The sequence below is a fragment of the Varanus komodoensis genome, unplaced genomic scaffold (assembly GCF_004798865.1).
Source record: "Varanus komodoensis strain SLA01 unplaced genomic scaffold, ASM479886v1 scaffold25, whole genome shotgun sequence".
Taxonomy (NCBI): Eukaryota; Metazoa; Chordata; class Lepidosauria; order Squamata; family Varanidae; genus Varanus; species Varanus komodoensis.
Window position 1 is genome coordinate 6176266 of NW_025335661.1, and position 19869 is coordinate 6196134.

Here is a 19869-nt window from a genome sequence, read left to right on the forward strand (position 1 = left end):
ACTGGAAACTAGTAAAAAGCTTGCTTTTGGAAGCTCACCTGTTCCAACCAAGAAACCAGCATTCTTGCTCATTTCAGGGTTTCCCTGAATGCACTAACTCATTGTTGCACAGTTGGTCGGTCCCACTCATGCAATGGAATCAGCAGTTCCCACTGCTGCTGCAACAGAATTTGCAAAGGGGCCATAAGCATTCCACTAGATTCTGCTCCTTCTCTGGACTTAATAACCTTACTGGATCCTTGAAGTGGCATCTATGTGCTATACAGAATGTTTCTCACTCACTCCACTGTTTCACTACTTGCTAATTTTACATTGCTGCCTAAGCCAACACACCTGAAAGGCCATGAGTTTGCCCCCAGCTGCTGAAGCTTATTCCACAACCTGTACCAAGCAACACTCACATGAAGACATGGAAAGCTTTTGCTATTTGCTTTGCTCCAAAATGCCTGGGCATCTCCCAGTCTCATTCTATGCATCAGCTGTAGCTTTCCCTCTAACCCTAGCCAGCTTTCTTGCAGGGGATTGCAAACCTCCAAGGGGAGGCAGGATGGATGCTGGGGCTAGGGTTGTCTCTGCACGCCTCATCCTCCAAACATTTATACAGCTAGTTCTGGGCATCTAAATGTTTTTCCCCTCTCACAGGGAAGAAAAGCTGAGGTACCTGCAAGATTCTCCAGAGAACAGCAGTGCCTCCCTTGTCCCCTCCCTGCTCCCAGAACCACTGGGTCCAAAGTTCTTTTTCCACCTTTGGAGCCCAGCCACTGCAGGAAAACCACACCCAGCTGCAACAGCAGAGATTCCAGCTTTTCCTACAGCGACCCAAAAAAATGTTGGGAGACCATAAGATTGTAGTTTAAGTGATATACAAAAGGACAGCACAAAATGACAACCCCAAACTGTATATTATTGCTGTATACAAAAAATAACATTATCTTCCCAGGAATGCTTGGTGGGAAAAGTAGGTTTTCAGTAGGCACTGAAAATCCAAAAGGGTTGGGCACTTGTCTAAGTATGGGAATTGCCCAGGGGGTGAAAGTGGACCCAAGCTCATGATGTGCAGCTTCTTTTGGAATTGATTGAACAGGATTCCTCAGCTATAAAACTGAAAGTTCCCAGAGGTATGGAACATTCCCACATACACATCTATGCTCACTTCAAACAGTACAAAACTTTATTAATAGATGTGGTATATTCCCTACTTCCAGGAGTGTCATGGCCAAATGTGATAAGACCACACAGGTCTTTCACAGATGATAGATCTGTAATGAAATTGTGAAGGGTGGCCATGTGTGCTCTTTTAGAGAGGACTGTCCTCTATTTGGAGGACTGTCCAGTCAATCCCAGTTTAAATATAAAGAACCATGAGGAATGCTGCCCATCCATAGTTACCTGAACAGTAAACTGAAGATGCAGGCATACAGGTGACCCTGAGCACAGACTTCTGCACTCTACTTAAATTAGAATATTTATTTCCAGATTTGCATCAACACATATACATTATTAACTAGGCATTTTGGTGAATCATTCTTCTGATTCTACTTTGATTATCCCTTTTTCTCTTCTTCTTCCTCTTAGAAGAGCTGTGGAAGGGGAAACAATTGGATTTTGAAAACAGCACCTTCCATTTGGATAGGAAAAATACACCTTCCAAGTATGATCTGGATAGGAAAATAGTGTGGTTAGCTACCACCTCACCCTATACTGTAATACTGATCCAATTTCAGGGCCCCATAGGTGATTTTAAGAAAGGGTAAATTTACAATTTGTATCCATCTCATCTAGTGTGGCATCCAGAAGAGAAAGAGATTTCCTTCATGAAACTGTTAATGTGCCATTAATCCACTGCATCTGGTTTTGCTTTCATAGCAGAATTGAGTTCCAAGCACCACATGATGTTTTCTTTCCTGTTTTTCTACTACATATCCTCTAGATGGCACTGTGGCATAGCAAAATAGCCCGAATACAAAAGATTTAAAAGGCGAATTCTTTTGCTTTTACAATTAAATACCAATTTTTCCTGCTTTTAAAAGTGCTCATTGAAAGTGCTCTTTAGACACAATCTTTAAACAAAGACATGTAACTGAAGGGCCACAATATTATCTAAAGAACCCTTAAACAACTGTGAGGAAGGAATGATAAGCCTCACATAGAAAAGCCCAAAATGTCTTATTCTACTTTTGGCATCTTATTTACTTAGCCTACTCAATTTATAAGAACAATAGACTATGAGTGACTTACAAGGTAAAACCATCACAAACGTAAAAATCATGATGATATGAAATAAAATTAGAATGAAAGGATGGGGAAAAAACCTATCAATTCAAGACAGATCTCTTAAAAGCAGAGGGCAGGAAAATAAAACAACACATCATTAAAGAGTTAAAACTGTGATTAACAATCACAATTAAAAATACTAAGCCACAGCATAATAAAGGTTTTTAAAGCCTTGGGGTTTTTTAAAAGGTATTTTCCTAGTGGCAAAAGAGATATAAAGTAATTTCCAAGTGATTCTTGTTGGAGTATAATTCCATAATGTGGTGGCTATGGTTAAAAGGGTCTTTTCTTGCATAACTAGCACAATACTTCACTTGCCACTGTGACTTGGAAATAGGCTTCATTCCAGTGCCAATTCCAGGATTCTCAGAGTGCTTAAGCAACCCTTTTCATGCCATTGCATCAGCTTCTAAAGTTCCTCATTCTCTTTATCACTATTGTTAAACTTGCTTCTCTAGGCAGAGACCCAGTGGGCAAGTAAATCTGGTAGCACCTACTGCTTTTTCACCACCACAGTCATCTGGGCCAGAGCAAGAGACAAGTGGACAAGCTGGCTGGATTGATGAAGAGAAGGAACCATTTGAGGTCACTGCTGGCAGTGGGTCCCTGCTGGGGAACAGGGCCTCATCCTGCATCTAGCGATCTCAGGGCAGCAAGAGGCATGCTTTCTGACCCCAAGATACCAAACTCAAGGCCTATAAAAGTCAAAACCAACACTTTGAATTAGGATTGGAAATGAACTAGGAGTTAGTTAAAATTATAAAGCACTGGTAAAAATATTATATTCTCTTATATGAATGTTCCCAGGTTTTAAGTTTCTAGGAGAGGAAGCTGTTCCCTCAACCAGCATGACAAATATATTTGGCAGGAAGGCAAGAGAGGGCCAACCTGGTGGCTGCCCCAGGTTCTGTAACTCCCTTCCAGGAGACGCCAGGTAGCTCTGTCTCTGTTTCCATTTACCCAGCAGGCAAAGTCATGATTATTCAGGTAAGCTTTCCACTCTGAAGATGACTTGCTCCTGAAACAGGTTTTAATCGGGTGGCTTATGTCACTATTTCTTATTGGGATGTTTTTATTTGATAAGTTTTTATGTTTAAATTGCTGCTTTATTTTATTTTAACTTTATTGCTGGCCTCCTAGAGCACTGTCTGTGCAGAGAGCAAGATACAAACAGTACATATTAAATAAATAAGTATCCAAAATGCTAATCCACAGCTATCACTCTTGCAGCCATACTCTGTACCACCAACGGTTTCTGGAAAATTTTCAATGGCAGCTTAACCTACAATGGATTGCATTAATCCAACTGGAAAGTTACCAGGAAATGAATCACTGAAGTCAGACAATCTCTGTCCAGGTAGGACATTGCTGGCATGCCAGTTTAAGCTGGTAACAGGTCCTTCAAGTCATATGATGGCAGCAATAGCTGTGCTTCTACCTGCTTTGAATCTTCATTGTCTGGTTAAACAGATACGCAGCCAACAGTTTTTTCAAAGGACAAAGTTTACCAGCTGAGTGAAAGAACAGTGGTCTCTCCAGTAAAGAGCATCAGGAAGTGGGTGCAAGGGGAAAAAAATCTGCCTGAGACCTTGAAGAACTGCTGCCACTTAGAATAAATAAGGCCTTCAAGGGTAAGCCTTCTGGGACCATCCAGCTGTTTTGGAATACAACCTCCATAATCCTTGACCATTGATTATGATCATCTTTTGGAAGTTGTAGTTCAAAACTTCTGGAAGTCACCAGGTTACCTATCCCAAATTAAATGGACAGAGGGTCCATCCAGGCACCTCCATATCTAAGCTACAATTATATACAATAAACCAAGAAAAGTACATAATACTCTTCCTGTGCTCGTAAAGTCAGAATGGTTAACATATATAATCTAGCTCAGAGGCAAACATGCAAACTCCAGGAGCATGTTCACTTGACATTGGTGATGATCTTAAATGCATTCTCAGGAGTTTAAAAAGAAGTCTGCTTTCACTTCTGAGTAAATGAATTTAGCATTGGATTACAAAAGTGGAGGGTTTGTGCACAGGCCCAGAGCATGCCTACATAGAATGCATGTGGAGTTTTAAAATGGAATTACACTTCTCTCCCATATTGAAAACAACACTCACTTTTGAAAAGCAGTGTCAAAACAGAGGTGAGGACTTTGCATGAATGAACAGTAAGTAGTAATGGAAGGGTCTTCATTAAAACAAAAACACTGGTGAAGAGAAAATGACTCTGGTAGTAGAGTTGGTCAAAAGCCAAAACAGCAACTCTTCATCTGTTCCAATTACATGAATTGTAATGGGCTGAGATCACACATTCACCTGGTTTACACATCACAGCCAATTCCTGAGTTGCTTAACCCACAAACTGATGGAGGGACATTGGAATGAGCACACTGCCTTTCATCAGCATACCGTTTTTGTTTTGTGATGTCTGAACCAAGAAACTGAGCAACTTCATTTGTGGGGCTACATGATCTTCAAATAACTCCCATTGGCCAAAATCACATGACATAACTCACTGTGGCTGAAATAAGTCATGGCATACCACAACATGTTGTGCAGAACCAGTCCCTAAGTGTAAACAACCTAGAGTTATCATAAAACAAGCATGGCTTAACTGCAACATCCAGTTTGAGATGTCATGGGGTGTCCTTCAGTTGCTAACTGAAAGCAGATATGGACAGACAGACAAGAACCAACATGCTTGGAGGCACATTTTCACAAACAACCCAGAGTTTGTTAGCTATGAGTTGTCTGATCAGCTGTACTAGGTAAATGTGCTTGCTGGACTCTGCCCTTATTGGATGACACTGGGTGAAGAAATGTGTATCATTATGACATCATTCCACATATTACTGCACCACAAGATCCAGGATATATGGCAGGAATGGCCAGACCTGCTCAATGGAAGAGGCACATATGGTAGATGTCAGATGTTTGAGAGCCACAAGCAGACGCCTGCAGGCAGTGGCTACAGGTAGTGAGCAACAAGCAGGAGCCTGCAAGTGTGGCTGTGGGTGGCAAGCAGCAAGTGAGCTCCCACAGGTAGCCACAGGCAGCAAGCCATGAGCCACAAAATAAACTCAGTGAGCCTCCTGAGGCTCCATTTGGCCACTCTTGATGCAGGGCTACTGTTTCCAACGGCAACGGCATGATTTCGCTAAGGTCTATCAAAATCATGTACTAAAACTCCCTGAGTTCTACATTTAAGTATAGCCACTACAGTGCAATTCTTTGTCATTTCATGGCTTAAGCAGGCCATGCATAGGGCATGACAATCCAGGGGAAGCCTTGCTAAACCTTTTTCATATCCCCAGTGCAGTGAACAATATCTGGTTGCTCAGCTACCAGAAATTGCTGGTCACTGATATGATTACAATTAATGCTGGACCAGGTGAACCTTGGTGTGATATAGCAAAAGAATTTTTATAGGCAGGTGAATACTCAGGATCTCTCAACAAATAAAGGATGCCTTAAATGTTAAGAGATACTGAGGGCCAAAACAGACTTTACTTTAAACCTTCATTTAGTAGCAACAATATTTTGCTTTAAGTAGTCTCAAGTAAATTCAGGGGAACTGACCCAGATCAGTACCCTAACATGGAATGTGATGAGGGGACAGTTCTAGCAAACCTTCATGTAGAAAACCAGGGTGGATCAATTCCAGAGGCATGGACAAAAATTGCACAAAGGTCCTGGAGGCCAAGGCCACTCTCATAAAATACCACTTCCTCAAACTGAGAAGGTACGGTTGCCAATGCAAATCTGTCTTTTGAATTGAATGCCTCTGGATTAGACCCTTGCAGAGCACTGAAAAGATACATGCTAGAAAAGCAAAATGAAAGACTAGGACAATTATGACAAGGACGGATAATATCTTTACATAATTAGCCCAGCTGGAATTCCTAGACAGTGAAGTGTTCATGTTCTATTGCAGTAAAATTATCTTACAAAGAACTTTGAAACTGTCCTGTGTCTTTCATGAATATAGCAATTTCTTTCTTAATTTTCCAGTGACTATGTAAAAGGGGTGCTGACATTTATTGGCTCATATAAATTATGGCAAACTACATTTGTGCTCTGTTGCTGTATTTCTTGCAAACTTGTCTGTTGAACAGCTGTGGATTCACTTCTCCACAAAATTCCTCCACTAGCATCTATCATATAAGGCCATCAGGCTGAAGTGCATGCTAACATCTAGTTTGCACAACTCCTTGTAATGGTTTTCACTTCGCTCTAAACAAAATTATGTTTTAAAAAATCAGCAGGTAGTCTTAAAAGGGGAAAGGTTGGTATATCCAACCCTTGGAAATGTTCTACACAAATACTATCTATTCCACCTGATCCTCAAGGACACACCAGGGGGCTCACAATCAAATGCTGAGAAAAGAAGGAACAAGTATCAAAACTAAACAGCACATATTGAAAATAGCAACCACAGAAGGTGTGCATTGGGAAATTCTGGTCAAAACAATCATACAAATAAACAGATTTCTTCTACTTCCCTACTGGTACTTAGGGAAAAACTGCTGAACCATCTTGTGACAATGAGTTCCATAATTTAATTATTTTATTATGTACTCTCTTCTGTCTGTTTTGACTCTCCTTCATCCAGTTTCACATGAATGCCCATGAGTTCTGAGATTACAAGGCACTATCCCGTATGGCCTGGGATTTCTTAATGTATACTGTATTCAAGACTGTTAAGGATAACAATTCTAATAAAAATTTTCTCCCAGGCTTTGTTTTTGTTGAGAAACATTTTGCAAACATTTTTCTTGCAAGCTGTTTTCCCTTTTGAAGTGACTGGAATAAAAGGACAGTTATGTCCTTTGGCTGCATCAGTTCATTTCAGAGTCAAGTTTACTCAAGACAAGTCCCCATCGGACTTCATCTGTCATCTTTTTGTAACAGATGCTGGGAATGAAGTGCCCTGGAGTCAGATTGCTTGACTAGCATCTATACACCTTTATTAACTTTTTTGCACAAAATGATAAAGGATGTTTCCAAAATTGCCTATGTGACACTTATCTTTGGAAAGGTGGTTTATGATCATAAATAAATATCATAATAAAACAAATACAATAAATACAAAAACATCTCAATAACAGAAAATAACATCCAACCCAGCAGCATCCAATCCAACACCAAAGGCCCACGAGAATTAAAATGCTGGAATAAGTACAGCAGAAAGAAAGCCAACCTAGTCTCCTTCAGCAGGGAGTTCCATCGCTTAGGAGCAACTACCAAGAAGACCCTGTTTTGCATCTCTACCAAATGTACCTCTGAAGGTGGTAGACCTGAATGAAGGACATCTTCTTTGATGCTGGAGAGAGAAGATCACACCAACCAAGCAAAAATGATTTCATGAGTAACATAGTGTCCATAACCCCTCAGATTTCTGTGGGCGCAAGCTCATCAATGCAAATAAAAGAATCAGGACTGAAGACATACTAAGAGGGCAGTAGGAAAATTGTTCCCATAGCTCTCAGTTAATCTGTGAAGTCAAGGGAAGTAGAGAATAGAATTTTAGAAGATGTGGTAGAGAGCTGAAGAGAGGTCTTCAAGCATCTGTGAAGCAATAACTTGGCATTCCTAGACTGGTGTATGAAGGAGGACAGGACCTCAGGGTAAACCCAAGCTCTTTGTTTGTTGTGGCTTAAGGTCTGTGACTTCACTTTGCATGCAGTTTTCCAACTGCCTTCCTTAAAAACCTCTTGTTCCATTGCAAGCCACGCCACCTACATATGAAAAAAGTAGCAAGGATTTCAGACGTGCTTATGTCTTTGTGCAGAGCCTTGGAGTATTTGTTTTTCATTTGGTTTGTTGGCATTGTTTTAGGAGTCAGATTTACTTCCTTACCCACTCCAAGCCAGCCCACAGTATAGCTGTGCACTGCCCTTTATGTATATATGTTGCATAATTATGAAGACGTGAGTATTTATCACCTTTTTGGAGCACTAAGCAGAAAGAAATACAATACTATTACTTCCAGCTAGTGGCTTTCCCAAGATAATTAGATAACACAGTGGACTGAAGCCTTGGTTAGTCCAATGCTTTTCAAGTTAAGTGATTGACATGCCTCTGTCTGGCTGCTCTATTAACTGTTTCATTTTGTTGCTATTTGCAGTTTGCTTGGCTAATACTTCGAACAAATACAGACTGTTTCTTTAGCCCCTTTTTTCTCTTTGACCTTCTCCTGCCCATTTTCTTTGAGTCACTTCAAACTGCCTTGAAAAGGCCTGTTGAATGGCACAGTCCATCAGAGTCCCAGGTTCATCCCCTTCCTTGCCCTGAATGCGCAACTTCAAAGATGGGCCGCTTTCTTTAATTGCCCTTTGAATTAATATCAAAGGGTCACAATGTGAGTGCCAGAAGAGAAAGAGGCTTTAATGAAGCAAAGAGCTGCCATTCATTTGCAGATAAGCACGTTTTTATGCCTGAATGGTCACCATGGCTAACCAGCTTCTTCAGGAGGAGGAGGCAGAGCAAGGCAAAAGAACTCTTGCTTAAGTGGTGATTAGTTCAAACAAACAAGAGTAAACAAATTTAGAGAGAGAGAGAGAGATGGGGTGGGGGGTGACACGACGCAAACATCCCCAACAAGAGAAAATAAGTTAATATAGTGGGATGTGTTAAAAGCCACATGGATGGTGGCTTGAAGGGGCCAATCCAGTTGCCTTTTGCAACGAAATGTAAAAAGCAGACCAAATTTCATCAAGAGCTTCGCGGGGCTGCCCTTCCTTGCTCCCATTCTCTGATCCCTGTTTGTTTATAGACTCGAAGAGCCTAAACCCTCTTTTGCTCATCACCATCTCAGAAATGTGCTGATGCAGTTGGAACTTTCAATGCTCACACCATGGCTTTGCCTCTGCCTCGCAGTGCTTGAGTTCATTCCATAGCATGAGTAAAAAATATGAAAAATGAATGAAAATGCCTAAAATACTAGCTCATCTGGGGGAAGAAGATGTGCTACTTTAGGTTCACCAAGAAAGAGGGGAGGGGGTTCCTTATCTGATTATCAAATAAAAAGTATCATTTACTCCTGCATGCACTTGGAGTCAAGGTGACATCCGAAGAAAACCAAAAGCAATGCAAATTTGTAATCTAGCTCAAATGTTGTGAATGTGTCCTTTCAAAATCCAGCATGGCAACATATAGGGTGTTCAAACCTGTGGTTTTCAGGTATAACTATATATTTATGCTGTGCAGAATGTTGGGAATTTTTCTGTCTGCAATACAATACTTGATTTTGCACAATTTCTTACTGTCTTTTTGTTTCATAACAAGAAAGAAAACTAATGTTAGTATAATTCATTACATTTATATTATTGTGACTCCAAAGCACTCATAACTTCAATATAGAAGCAGGATTTTAACCGAGTTGGAAGGTTTTCTCTTCACCAAATTCTACACCTATTTACTTGGAGACTAAACTCCACTGAATTTAATAGGATTCTTGTACCACATATTCAACTCCTCAATTCTGTGGAGTGGGAGATCAGGTTAAATTAAAATTAGGTACACTAAGAAGAAATATATTTCTGCTGTGATAAATATTGCGTATCACAAATGACAGGCAAATTTTCTCAGATGTACACTCCACTGATTTCCTGGAACTTACTCACAAGTGTGTATGCTAGAGATGGCCAGTGGAACCAAACAGGGGGACCACAGCTCTGCCCACTTTCTTCAGAGAAGGACTATCTTCTGGTCTCCCTTTGCACTGGCAAGATAATGAAGCTTTCAAGTTTTGCTGTTGGCTGTGACATATGAGGATACAGAGAATCAGGGCACATGGGAAATAATTAAGCAGAGACGGGATCCTTCTTTCCCTTTCTTTTGATGAGATTCCTACTTCATCCTAACATTTGCTTGCCAGATGGTTTGCATTTCTAATTAAAAAGTTAAGAATAGGATCCAATGGAGGTGCTCCACCTCTGCTGCTTTGATTGACCTTGTGGGGGCAATTGCTTATACAATGAGACTTTCATGCTGCTAAAAAATACTTCCAGAAACTAGCGGAAATGCTCATTTCCAGATTGGACAGGTCAACTGAGCTCCCTTCTGAAAACTCCACTGGCTTGCCCTATTCCAGAAATGAGCATTTCCTCATTTCAAGTTATTTTTAGCAGCATGAAAACTCCATTACATAAGCAGTCACTCCCACAAATGCATGGGCAGAATAGGATACTATCCTAAAGATTGATTTCAGCTGACGGAAGGACTTTCACCAAAGTTCAATGTCTTTTATACACTGAACCTACACAATTGGAAGTCAGCGCCACTGAGTTCAATGGCATTTATTGGTACCTCAGCTCAAGAATGCCTCAGTTCATGACCAAATCGGGTCACGAACAGAAATTTTGGAAAAAAATTGCCTCAGTTCACGAACTCCACATCAGGTGACAACCATGATGGCAGCCATGTTCCCACATGAACACGATCGTGACCGTGGCCATCTTCCCCATCCGAATACTCCAAACAATAAGCTTCTCCCCACCCATCATGAGGTAGCAACCCTGCTTCTGAGTTGGAGGAAGGTCCCCTCACAGGCTCTGGGAGGGGGAGCAGGAACAGGAGGCTGGAGAGGCAGGTGCGGGATGGCTTTCCCAGTCAGGAGAGGGCTGTGAGGAGGGAAGTAAGGGCTGCTTTCCATGGGCTGAGGCAAGGAGAGGCAAGGGACAGGGCCATGGCCGGCTGAGTTGGTAGCCTCCCACCTCTCCCCACTGAGGGAGGAAGAAGCATGGCAGCCACTCAGTGGCAGCGGCTTGTCCTAAGAAGGCTGCAGCAGAGATGCAGGAGCCATGGCCCTGCTCCCGCTCCGCCTCGGCCCGTCTGGCCCCAGACTTGATGAGGCAGCCATGGCTTGGCTCGCAGCCCAGGGATGTGGCTCATGCTGTATTTTTGTGGTTTAAAAAATACATATTTATTTATTTATTTATTTATTTAAAACTTTTACATGCCATCCTTTATGTATATATAGCATAAAGTTATGGTAAAGAATGGATTAACCTTATTTACATTGAACCTTATGGGGAAATTTGACTTGGTTCGCAACCAATTCGGGTCACGACCAGAATTGTGGAATGAATTAAGTTCGTGACCCAAGGTACCACTGTAATTCCTAGGTAGCTAGGCATAGGACTACAGTCATGTGGTGGAAGGGAGTTATGACTAACTGAAATCCCATTCATTTCAATGGGTCTACTGTAAGTAGGACTAGCACTGAGTACAACCCATTATATCAATCTGGAAAAGTTGAGGAAAAAGGCAGACAAAAGGGTCAGAGGCCTAAATGATTTTGCTCTAGAGAAAAAATATTTTAGTTTGGGTGCCTTTTGGTTTTGGAAAAAGAAGACTAAGCCTGCAATCCCATGCACAGTTCCATTAAACAGCATGGATCTTCTGAGTACACACACAGAAGAATACCCTGAGTACATGACAGAGATGTATAAAGGAGTGCCAGGTGTGAAGGAAGTGGGTAGTAAGATGTGTGTCTCCCTTCTTGTCAACAAATCTGGAATTCAGTATCATCCAGTGGTTCTGATCAGGAGAATATTTCGGGCAGACAAAGAGAAGTACTTACTTGCACAGCATCTCGCTAGTTCAACGTAATTCAGTGGCCATTTGCTTAGAAAAGGAGCGTTGACAATGTTCATGAAATCTCTCCATGGAAAATACTTGAGATGGTTATTTGGACTCTTCTGGTTTAGAGGTGCTAGCATACCTCTGCAAAGCACTCACTGGGAAGTGGTAGTGGGGGAGCTATTGCTGCCAGGCCCGGCTTGTGGGCTGGCTTCCTAGAGGCAACTGGTTGGCCACTCTGGCAAAGGAGACAGTGGTCTAGACAGCCCTTTGGTCTGATCTAACATGACATTTCTCATAATACTTGTATGCCTTGAAGAAGCTTGCAAAATAAAAAACCTTTTAAACTTCCATCCTGGAAGGCGGATTTTGTGCATGTCAGGTGAAGTGTCCCTATTGCAACTGAAAGAATTCAGATCATGCTCAAATTGATTAATTTGTTTGTTTACAGTTCCCTCTGTTAGTCACCTCTAAGACTGGAGAGACAGGAAAGCCAAATGACCGAAATAACAAAGCCTTTCTCAGCCTACTGCCTTCCAGATATGGTGGACTGCATTTATTTCAACCCATACTTGCTAGGAAACACTGTGATTTGTAGCCCAGCACACCTGAAGAATAGAATGTCGAGGAATCATGGTTTAACTGATGGCCACTGAGCCAGTAAACTATCCCCTCCATTCTACTGCTTTGATTGTAATACTGGTGTGTGTCAGCGTGGGAGAAGCAGCTTTACTTGAAGATGCTAGCACCTCATTTCTAAAACTTTCTACTACTTGCAGCAAATTGCATTTATTTTCAATAAAAGTTAATTCTGTGCAATTACAGTGATCCACAGATGGGCCCTTCCAATTCTTTGGGAGTTTCCTACCAACAAACACCCTGAGGTCCTTGAGAAGTATAAAATCTGGTTTGCAGTTTGACCTGGGAGATTGATGAAGAGGCAGAGGTATATTGTAAAAATCTGACAGTCAAACAAAGGGCTGGATCCCTTCGGTACCTCATAAGCTATTTTTCACTTTGTGCTAGATAGTTACATAAGGGCAGGGGAATAAAATGCAACGTGTTCTGCTTGTGACAGCACTAGAACTGCTACAGAGCCTGCATACAACACAAATCCTTGTGCAAGCGTTTGCAGAGCAATGCTGGCTGTACCTTGACACAGGATGAAGGGACTGCCTGAGGAGGGGAGAGAAGCTGGCAAGACGACAAGATGGTGGAGGACAGATTCATGTGTACTCCTCTCAGGTACAAGTCAGGCACAGTGCAAGGTTTGCAGGCTGCCTTCTCCACTGAGAGACCAGGGAACTCTGCAGATCACGCAGTGGGCCACTTTGAATTTCAAGCATTGGGAAATTGTTCCATTTTGCATTTGAGAAATTGTACATGCAGGAGTCATAAGCAGAATGTCTGAAAGGCCCTTTCATTGCTCATGTGCTATATAGGAATATACTTCAAAATATTCAAATCCATCTTAACATCTGCCTTTTTGTCTTGCAGCCTTAAGCCAAAGTAAATTCTTATTCTGAAAAGAATGAAAGAGACCTGTTCACACAAAAGCTTGCAATAAAATTAGAAACATACGACCCCAAATCAAATTACTCAGCCTATATTTTTGGCTTGTTTCTGTTTGAATCACTATACTTATCCACACTGTAGATCTTTTCATAATTAATTATAAAATATTTGAACAGTCTTTCTGAGGATGAAAGGATACCTTTGCAAGTTCCACTATAAGACTTTTTTAAAAAAAACCTTCTATTTAAATTAACAATTTTGTACTTTACATAATTTATTTAAGTTTTCATATTTAGACTTCTCTTCTTAGGTTTTTTCCCTCATTCCTTCATCCCTGCAACTCCCATGCAATAATATGGAATGATTTAAAATCCATTTCTAAGGGATTATGCAGCAAGGGTACAAAAATTGTAGTACTCTCAGCACAATCTTTGTTTCAGTCACTTTCACTAATTTATTTTGGTGGTGGCGGTGGCAGCAGTGGCAGTGCTGGCAGGGGCAACAGCAGCAGCATTGGTGTGTCTGTGTTTTAAACTGCACTAATACATAAAACCTCTAGTGATATAGCTAGTGCTGAACATCTTGCTTACGAATCCAAACAGTACCTTCCTGTGCGTACAGGGAAGTATATCCCATTATGTTTAATGGGGCTTATTCCTAGGAAAAAAAGCTTAGGACGGCAACTTGCATATTAACGCAGTCCAAATAAATAGATAAAGGAGGTTCTCTGTTAAAGCAGTATGGATAGAATTGCACCCAAAGCTAAAATAACAATGGCAATCGTACATTTTTATAAAGAATCAAGGGGTGCTTCCAGATGAAGTACTGTGAGCATGCACGTGTGCACACAGGCGCCTGCACGTATGCATATGTGCATGAGTGTGCACATGTGTGTGTGCAACATCACTGCCTCATTCACAGAAGTGGGGAGGGTTTCCAGAGGAGAGATCGATTTGTAGCTCTCCCACTTTGTCCTTCTCACTTCTTTAATTTTTTACATCTTATCCAAAAAGAATTTGCCAAGGATGAAAAGACAAAAGAGAAGCATTAATGCCTTTAGATTCTTAGCACGAAGAGCCTTCCATCTGGAAGGATCCTTTACAGCCCAGCACTATAAAAGACATTGAAAAGAACAGCTTCAGCCAGTACTGATCCATCTTTACTCAAATCAAATGGCTCTGTGATAGAGCAGCGCTTACTCCAAAGGCCTGGAATCCCATGCTAGGGATTGCACTGTAAATGAAAGATAAGCAGTTGCACCTTTTTGCTGATGCACTTCTAGAAACCACATCACATCTGGCTCCTATATGTTCGTCATTACTATGTGTTGATAATGGATAGAATATCAAAAGCAAGGCTGTGTTGCCAGTAAAATGGGAACTATATACTTCTTTGCAATTCCAGTACCAATAAATCTAATGATAATAAAAAAGACAAGAAAAGCAAGATCCTTCTGTTAAAAGCTATGCAGAGAATATGCATGTTCATGCATTTATGCTTGAGAGCAGTAAAGCATATAATAAAAAATAGCACTTTCCTAATATGTTTATGATGCAATCCTGCACATAGTTAGACTGAAAAGGGTCCTGTATCTTCCAGCAGAGCTTACTGGAGGATGCTGGGTATTTTAGGACCTTTTCTATCTAAATATGCATAGGACTGCTGCCATGACAACTTCTACCCGAAAGTTTTTACTTACATACATTTATGATCTGTACTATTTATGGACATGAGCAGAACATTCCAACCTAAGCAAGAATCTTCAATATCATTATTTTAAGGACACAGGGTCCTTAAAATACAATGCTTTGCATCACACGTACGTGGCATAATTACAGGACTGTCCCATAAAGGAAATGACAATTCTTGAATAGACTTGGTGATCATCTGCCACAATTTCATTTACGGAACAGACTACCCCTCATAATGCTTCCTAACAAGCAGCTTTGACTACTGCTACATTATATTCAGGTGGGATCTGCAACAAAATGTTGCTGTGTAGAGTGTTTCCTATTCAAGATTTCATGCATTCTACTAGACTTCCCTCCAGATTTCTGTAATCTACCAGAGTCAGTTAGCATTGTATAACCACAGATCATGTTCGGCCATGACTGAGCTATTTTGCAGTATCCCAATAGACCTTTTTCTGAGAGATTTGGAGAGGGGTTGTATTTTTGCAAATCTTGGGGATCACTGAAGCCTGATACTTCCCTTATGCCAGTGGGTGGAATTGTTGAGTGGCATTCACAGCCTGAACATCAGAGATGGAGGGAATTGCATAACCCCATTCATGCACATGGTAGATCATCAATAACAGTGCAAGATACGAGGCAGTTAACTGTGATAAGTTGGAGGGGCCAGCATTTGCACTGACAAGGTTTGCACCACTACACCAAAATGCATTTAGCTCCTAATATCCAGAATACACCAAGTTTCTTTTGTTTTGCTTGTTTAGTGCAACAAAACTTAGTATCTAATCATAAGGTTAATCCTGAAAGCATAGCACTTGACTGTGCTCTGGTGTGGGGCCTTTTCACAATGTATTGCCCTTCAGGGCCTATCCCATATTTTCCAGCCTTTTTGATGGTCATTTTGCTTTGTTTTTGAACAAAGAATGTTCACTACTGAAATACAAATTGCAACAAACCGGAACCAAAATCTGGTGAAAAAGCTCAAGCACACATCAAGGCAGCTATACCACTGCACCACCTTGTAGTTGGTTAATGGAATATATTGGAAAGCCACCTCTAGGGGGAAACAAAAATGTTGTAAAGGAAACAGTTTTCCTCCTGCAGTGAAACTGGAAGAAGCCTCAGTAAAGCAGCAGGTTAAACCCTTCATGTAGAGGTGCCCTGTAAACATAAAAGCCCTGTAATAATGGTAGGCAAGAGGAGAAGACCATTGCTCAATGGCAGATCTGTTCTTTGATCTGAACATCCCTGGCATCTATAGTTAAAAGGTTCAAGTAAACCATGATGGGATATATCCCATGTGAAGCTCCTTGTGTAAGCCTGAGTTCGGTCACTATCTCTCTGCCTAAGTTTTGTGAGGATAACAGAGGTGGACACATTCTGCCATGATCTTCTTGAAGGAAGCATGGAATTAAAATGTAAAACTGTAACTGTGCTTGTGTGTGTGTGTGTGTGGTGTGGTGGGGGCAGTAATTTGCTTCTCTTCCACACACATCAAGGCCATACAATCTGAAACTTAGCTACCAGAATATTTATATGCGCCCCAGAGCACAGCAGAGAGAATTGCAGCAGTGACCTTGCTAGACCAAGAAGTGGTAACTGGAATTTGAGTGAGTAAGTGGGTGAGCATTGAATGGAAAAAGCAATTATTCTTGGCACACTTTCCAGGGTCAGGGTTGCACGGTCTCTTTGAATGAAGACTGTGATGGCTGGTAAATGGGGAGTGTGAGAAGCAAGATGGTGGAGGAGGATGAGCACATCGCAGGGCTGCCATCATCAGGTGCTCAGGCAGACCATGGTTTGGAAGTGAAAGGAGGGCACAAGGAAGAGAAGAAAAATGAGCCCGTGTCTGGCCCAGCCCCTGATCCCATGTTGGGAGCTGGGTTTCCCCTCATCAGTTTCAAACAACAGGTAGTGTTTTACAATTTACCTGGCAAACAGAATACTTTTCACCTGGCATCAGAAGGATTGCAATTTAGACATGTTGTCATATGCAGAATCAATACCTAATGTTCACTTGATAAAAACCATATACAGCAAACCTATTTAATATAGCAGCATAAATTCTATAAGACTATACCTGTATATGTAAGAAGCAGGACTTGCATTATTTTCTTTTTGCTTCTATGTTGTGAACAGGCTAAACATCCATGTATTTGGTGGAAAATAAAAGTGAAATCTAAATCAATTGATCAGTTTCATAAAACTGACAGTTTACTTTTATCCATTAAGTGGCCACATCAGTTTATCTCTCAGTCCTAGTTTCCCCCCTCTCTAAAATGAATATATTGATCTATGATGCAAGACTATTCTGAGCACGAAGCAGTAAGGATTACAAAGTACTTTGCACATTCACTCTCAACTCCTGTGGGACTTAAGGGTAAGTTAGATATCAAGCCCCATGTGGAAACTACAGACAATTTCTTTCCTGTTTACAAGTCTCCATGTGAGCAGAATTACATTGAAAAGAAACTTAATTTTTGTGATGTCCAATGGTGTGAAACACGTGCGTGTCGCTGCTAATCCTGGATATATTGTCATCTGCCTCTATGCTTTGCATGCCATTGAGCAATACACGCTAAGGCAAAGTTGTTACCGCACTGTGGCTCTTACATCTAAAGCAGACTTTCTTGATCTCGTGTAAGTGAAAAGGGGGAGTGAAATAATAAGAGTCAAAGAACTCTTGGTACAAAATTGGGCCACATTTATTTGAAGCCATTCTGCAAAGGGTAGGGATGATGCAGCCTTCTATTTTGTACAGGCCACTATACCTTCAGGATATCTGGTGAGACCTCCAAATTCTGTGGAGCGGTGTTTGTCCACCACCTCCCAGGTCTACAGCATCCCAGTTTCAAGAGGCTTGCTTATGTCACCCCTCCTGGTGGGTGAGTAAGCTGAGTCATCCTCAATAGCAATCCATCTCTCAACATTGGGCTGCAAAAACCTGAGCAGGTAGGAACCCTCTGAAACTGCCAATCACGATAAAGGTGCCTATGGGTGCTCACCGACCCCAATGGAAATATGCCTGCACCTAACTGCCTGAATGTAATCAAGTCAACCTATAAACTGTGGTGCTGTGGTATTTGTTTTATTCTACTTTTTGTTTGTAAGCCATCCTGAGACGTTTGTAGTGAATGGGTTAGAAAAGCTTTTAATTAATAAATAAACCAAGTAACTCATGAACAAACTCTCCCCATACCATCTAATAGTGCAAGGAGGGCAAAAAGTTAAAAAGAAGTCCCCAGGCCTGTTAGTCTGCCTGACAAAAATCCCTACTCAACCCCAACAAGGTCCAAAGTGAGTGCAGGTGGGGCTCCACAGGCTAATATCACCCTGTAAGCCCCACCCCTCACAGGACATTTCATACCTTTAGGCTTCCCTCATCTGCCTTCCCATCAATCCCCAGCAATATCCTTTCAAGGCCAGGCAAGCTGGGCATGTTCGAAAGCGAGTGCTTTCTATGGTGCTGAAGTGGCCTCACCAATGGCAGCAAGAGATATGCTAAAATGCATCATATGTTGGCTTTTTGTGTTTCCACAGAGGAACTCACTCGATGAAGCTGCCTGATTACGTATGTTGCAAGAGGAACACTGAAATAAGGAAGTGGTTCTGATCTTCTTGTGCTTTGGTACACTATGCAGAGATGTGTGAACATCATGCTGGTAGAAAGATGTGTAAATCCTGATTTACAATTCCCAAGTATGGAAAATGAGGGGCAGTAAACCAAACTAGATGTATGTACATTTATTGCTTCTTAATCACACACTTCAGGTGGATATAAAGTCTACACTGTATATCAAAATGAACATGTTGTGCAGAGGAGCCAGATCATCTTTCTCACACTTGATCTTGCTGTACTAAACTGCTTTGAACCTTTTTCTCCTACCCAGGCTTACATCATGCCAGAGCTGGACTAAGACACAACAACGGTCAAGGTTTTGCTCCCTTCCCCACAGGCTCATTTTGTAACAAAACACAGGCACTATCCAGCTTTCTTTTTCAAGTAAACAGGCTAGCCATGTGTTTAATCAACGTGCACACCACTAATGGGGCCTTTATGGTCCTTCCTCAAGAGGAACTACTAAGTTTGCACTCAAGCAAGTTCGCAGGTTGGGTTGGCACTGCATCTGAACAAATGCAGACACAGCAGAGAAACACAGCCTAAACATGTATATTTGCATGGCATTTATATATTTACTGAAAAGTCTGTTGACCCACCTTTCAGGGCATGCTAACCTCCTAAGGCAGCTTACAGTATTAGAAAAACATGACAATGCAAAGAACCACGAAACACAGATAGCAGCATCAGCAGCAGAAGCAAATGATTTTTGCACCAAATGCAAAATTAAATAGATATGTCTTCAGGTTTGTTTAGATTTTAAAAACCAGCACCGTTGAAGCCCTGTGTTTTTCTATGGTGGGAAGTCCCTGATCAATGGCACTACCATAGAAAAGTCCTGTCCCTAGCAGCCCCAGCCGACTGACTTTGGCTGGTGGGCCAGATAATAGGGACTCAACATATCCATTTCAGCATCCATCTATTCATCACTGCCCAACCCATCCACTGCCCACCTCTAGCAAACAAGCTAAATATTCATTCACAGACTGAGGAGGAGTAAAGGGTGAAAAAGAAGAGGAAGAAGAGTTGCATGTGAATATCTGATTTAACACAGTGAATCTTCCTTCTAATACGCATGGGATTGTTCTTTGATTTATTTTTGGTTTTGATTTTTAAAGGTCCCACAGCAACAGATTATGCTCCAGCAGAGAAATCTTGCAGTATTTGAGAGAGCAGAGGAGAT

The 19869-nt window shown here is 41.4% G+C and overlaps 1 protein-coding gene across 4 annotated transcripts in view; it reads right to left on the minus strand.

The window, feature by feature from the left end:
* PAX3 (paired box 3) overlaps positions 1 to 19869 on the minus strand; it is a 121871-nt gene that overhangs the window by 64328 nt on the left and 37674 nt on the right. The window contains exon 5 of one of the 4 annotated variants that reach the window (XM_044432906.1): positions 12695 to 12703. The exons of the other annotated variants lie outside the window; for them this stretch is intronic. Coding sequence (XP_044288841.1) covers positions 12695 to 12703 — 9 coding nt within the window. The remainder of the gene's footprint in view (positions 1 to 12694; positions 12704 to 19869) is intronic. 4 annotated transcript variants of the gene reach the window in all.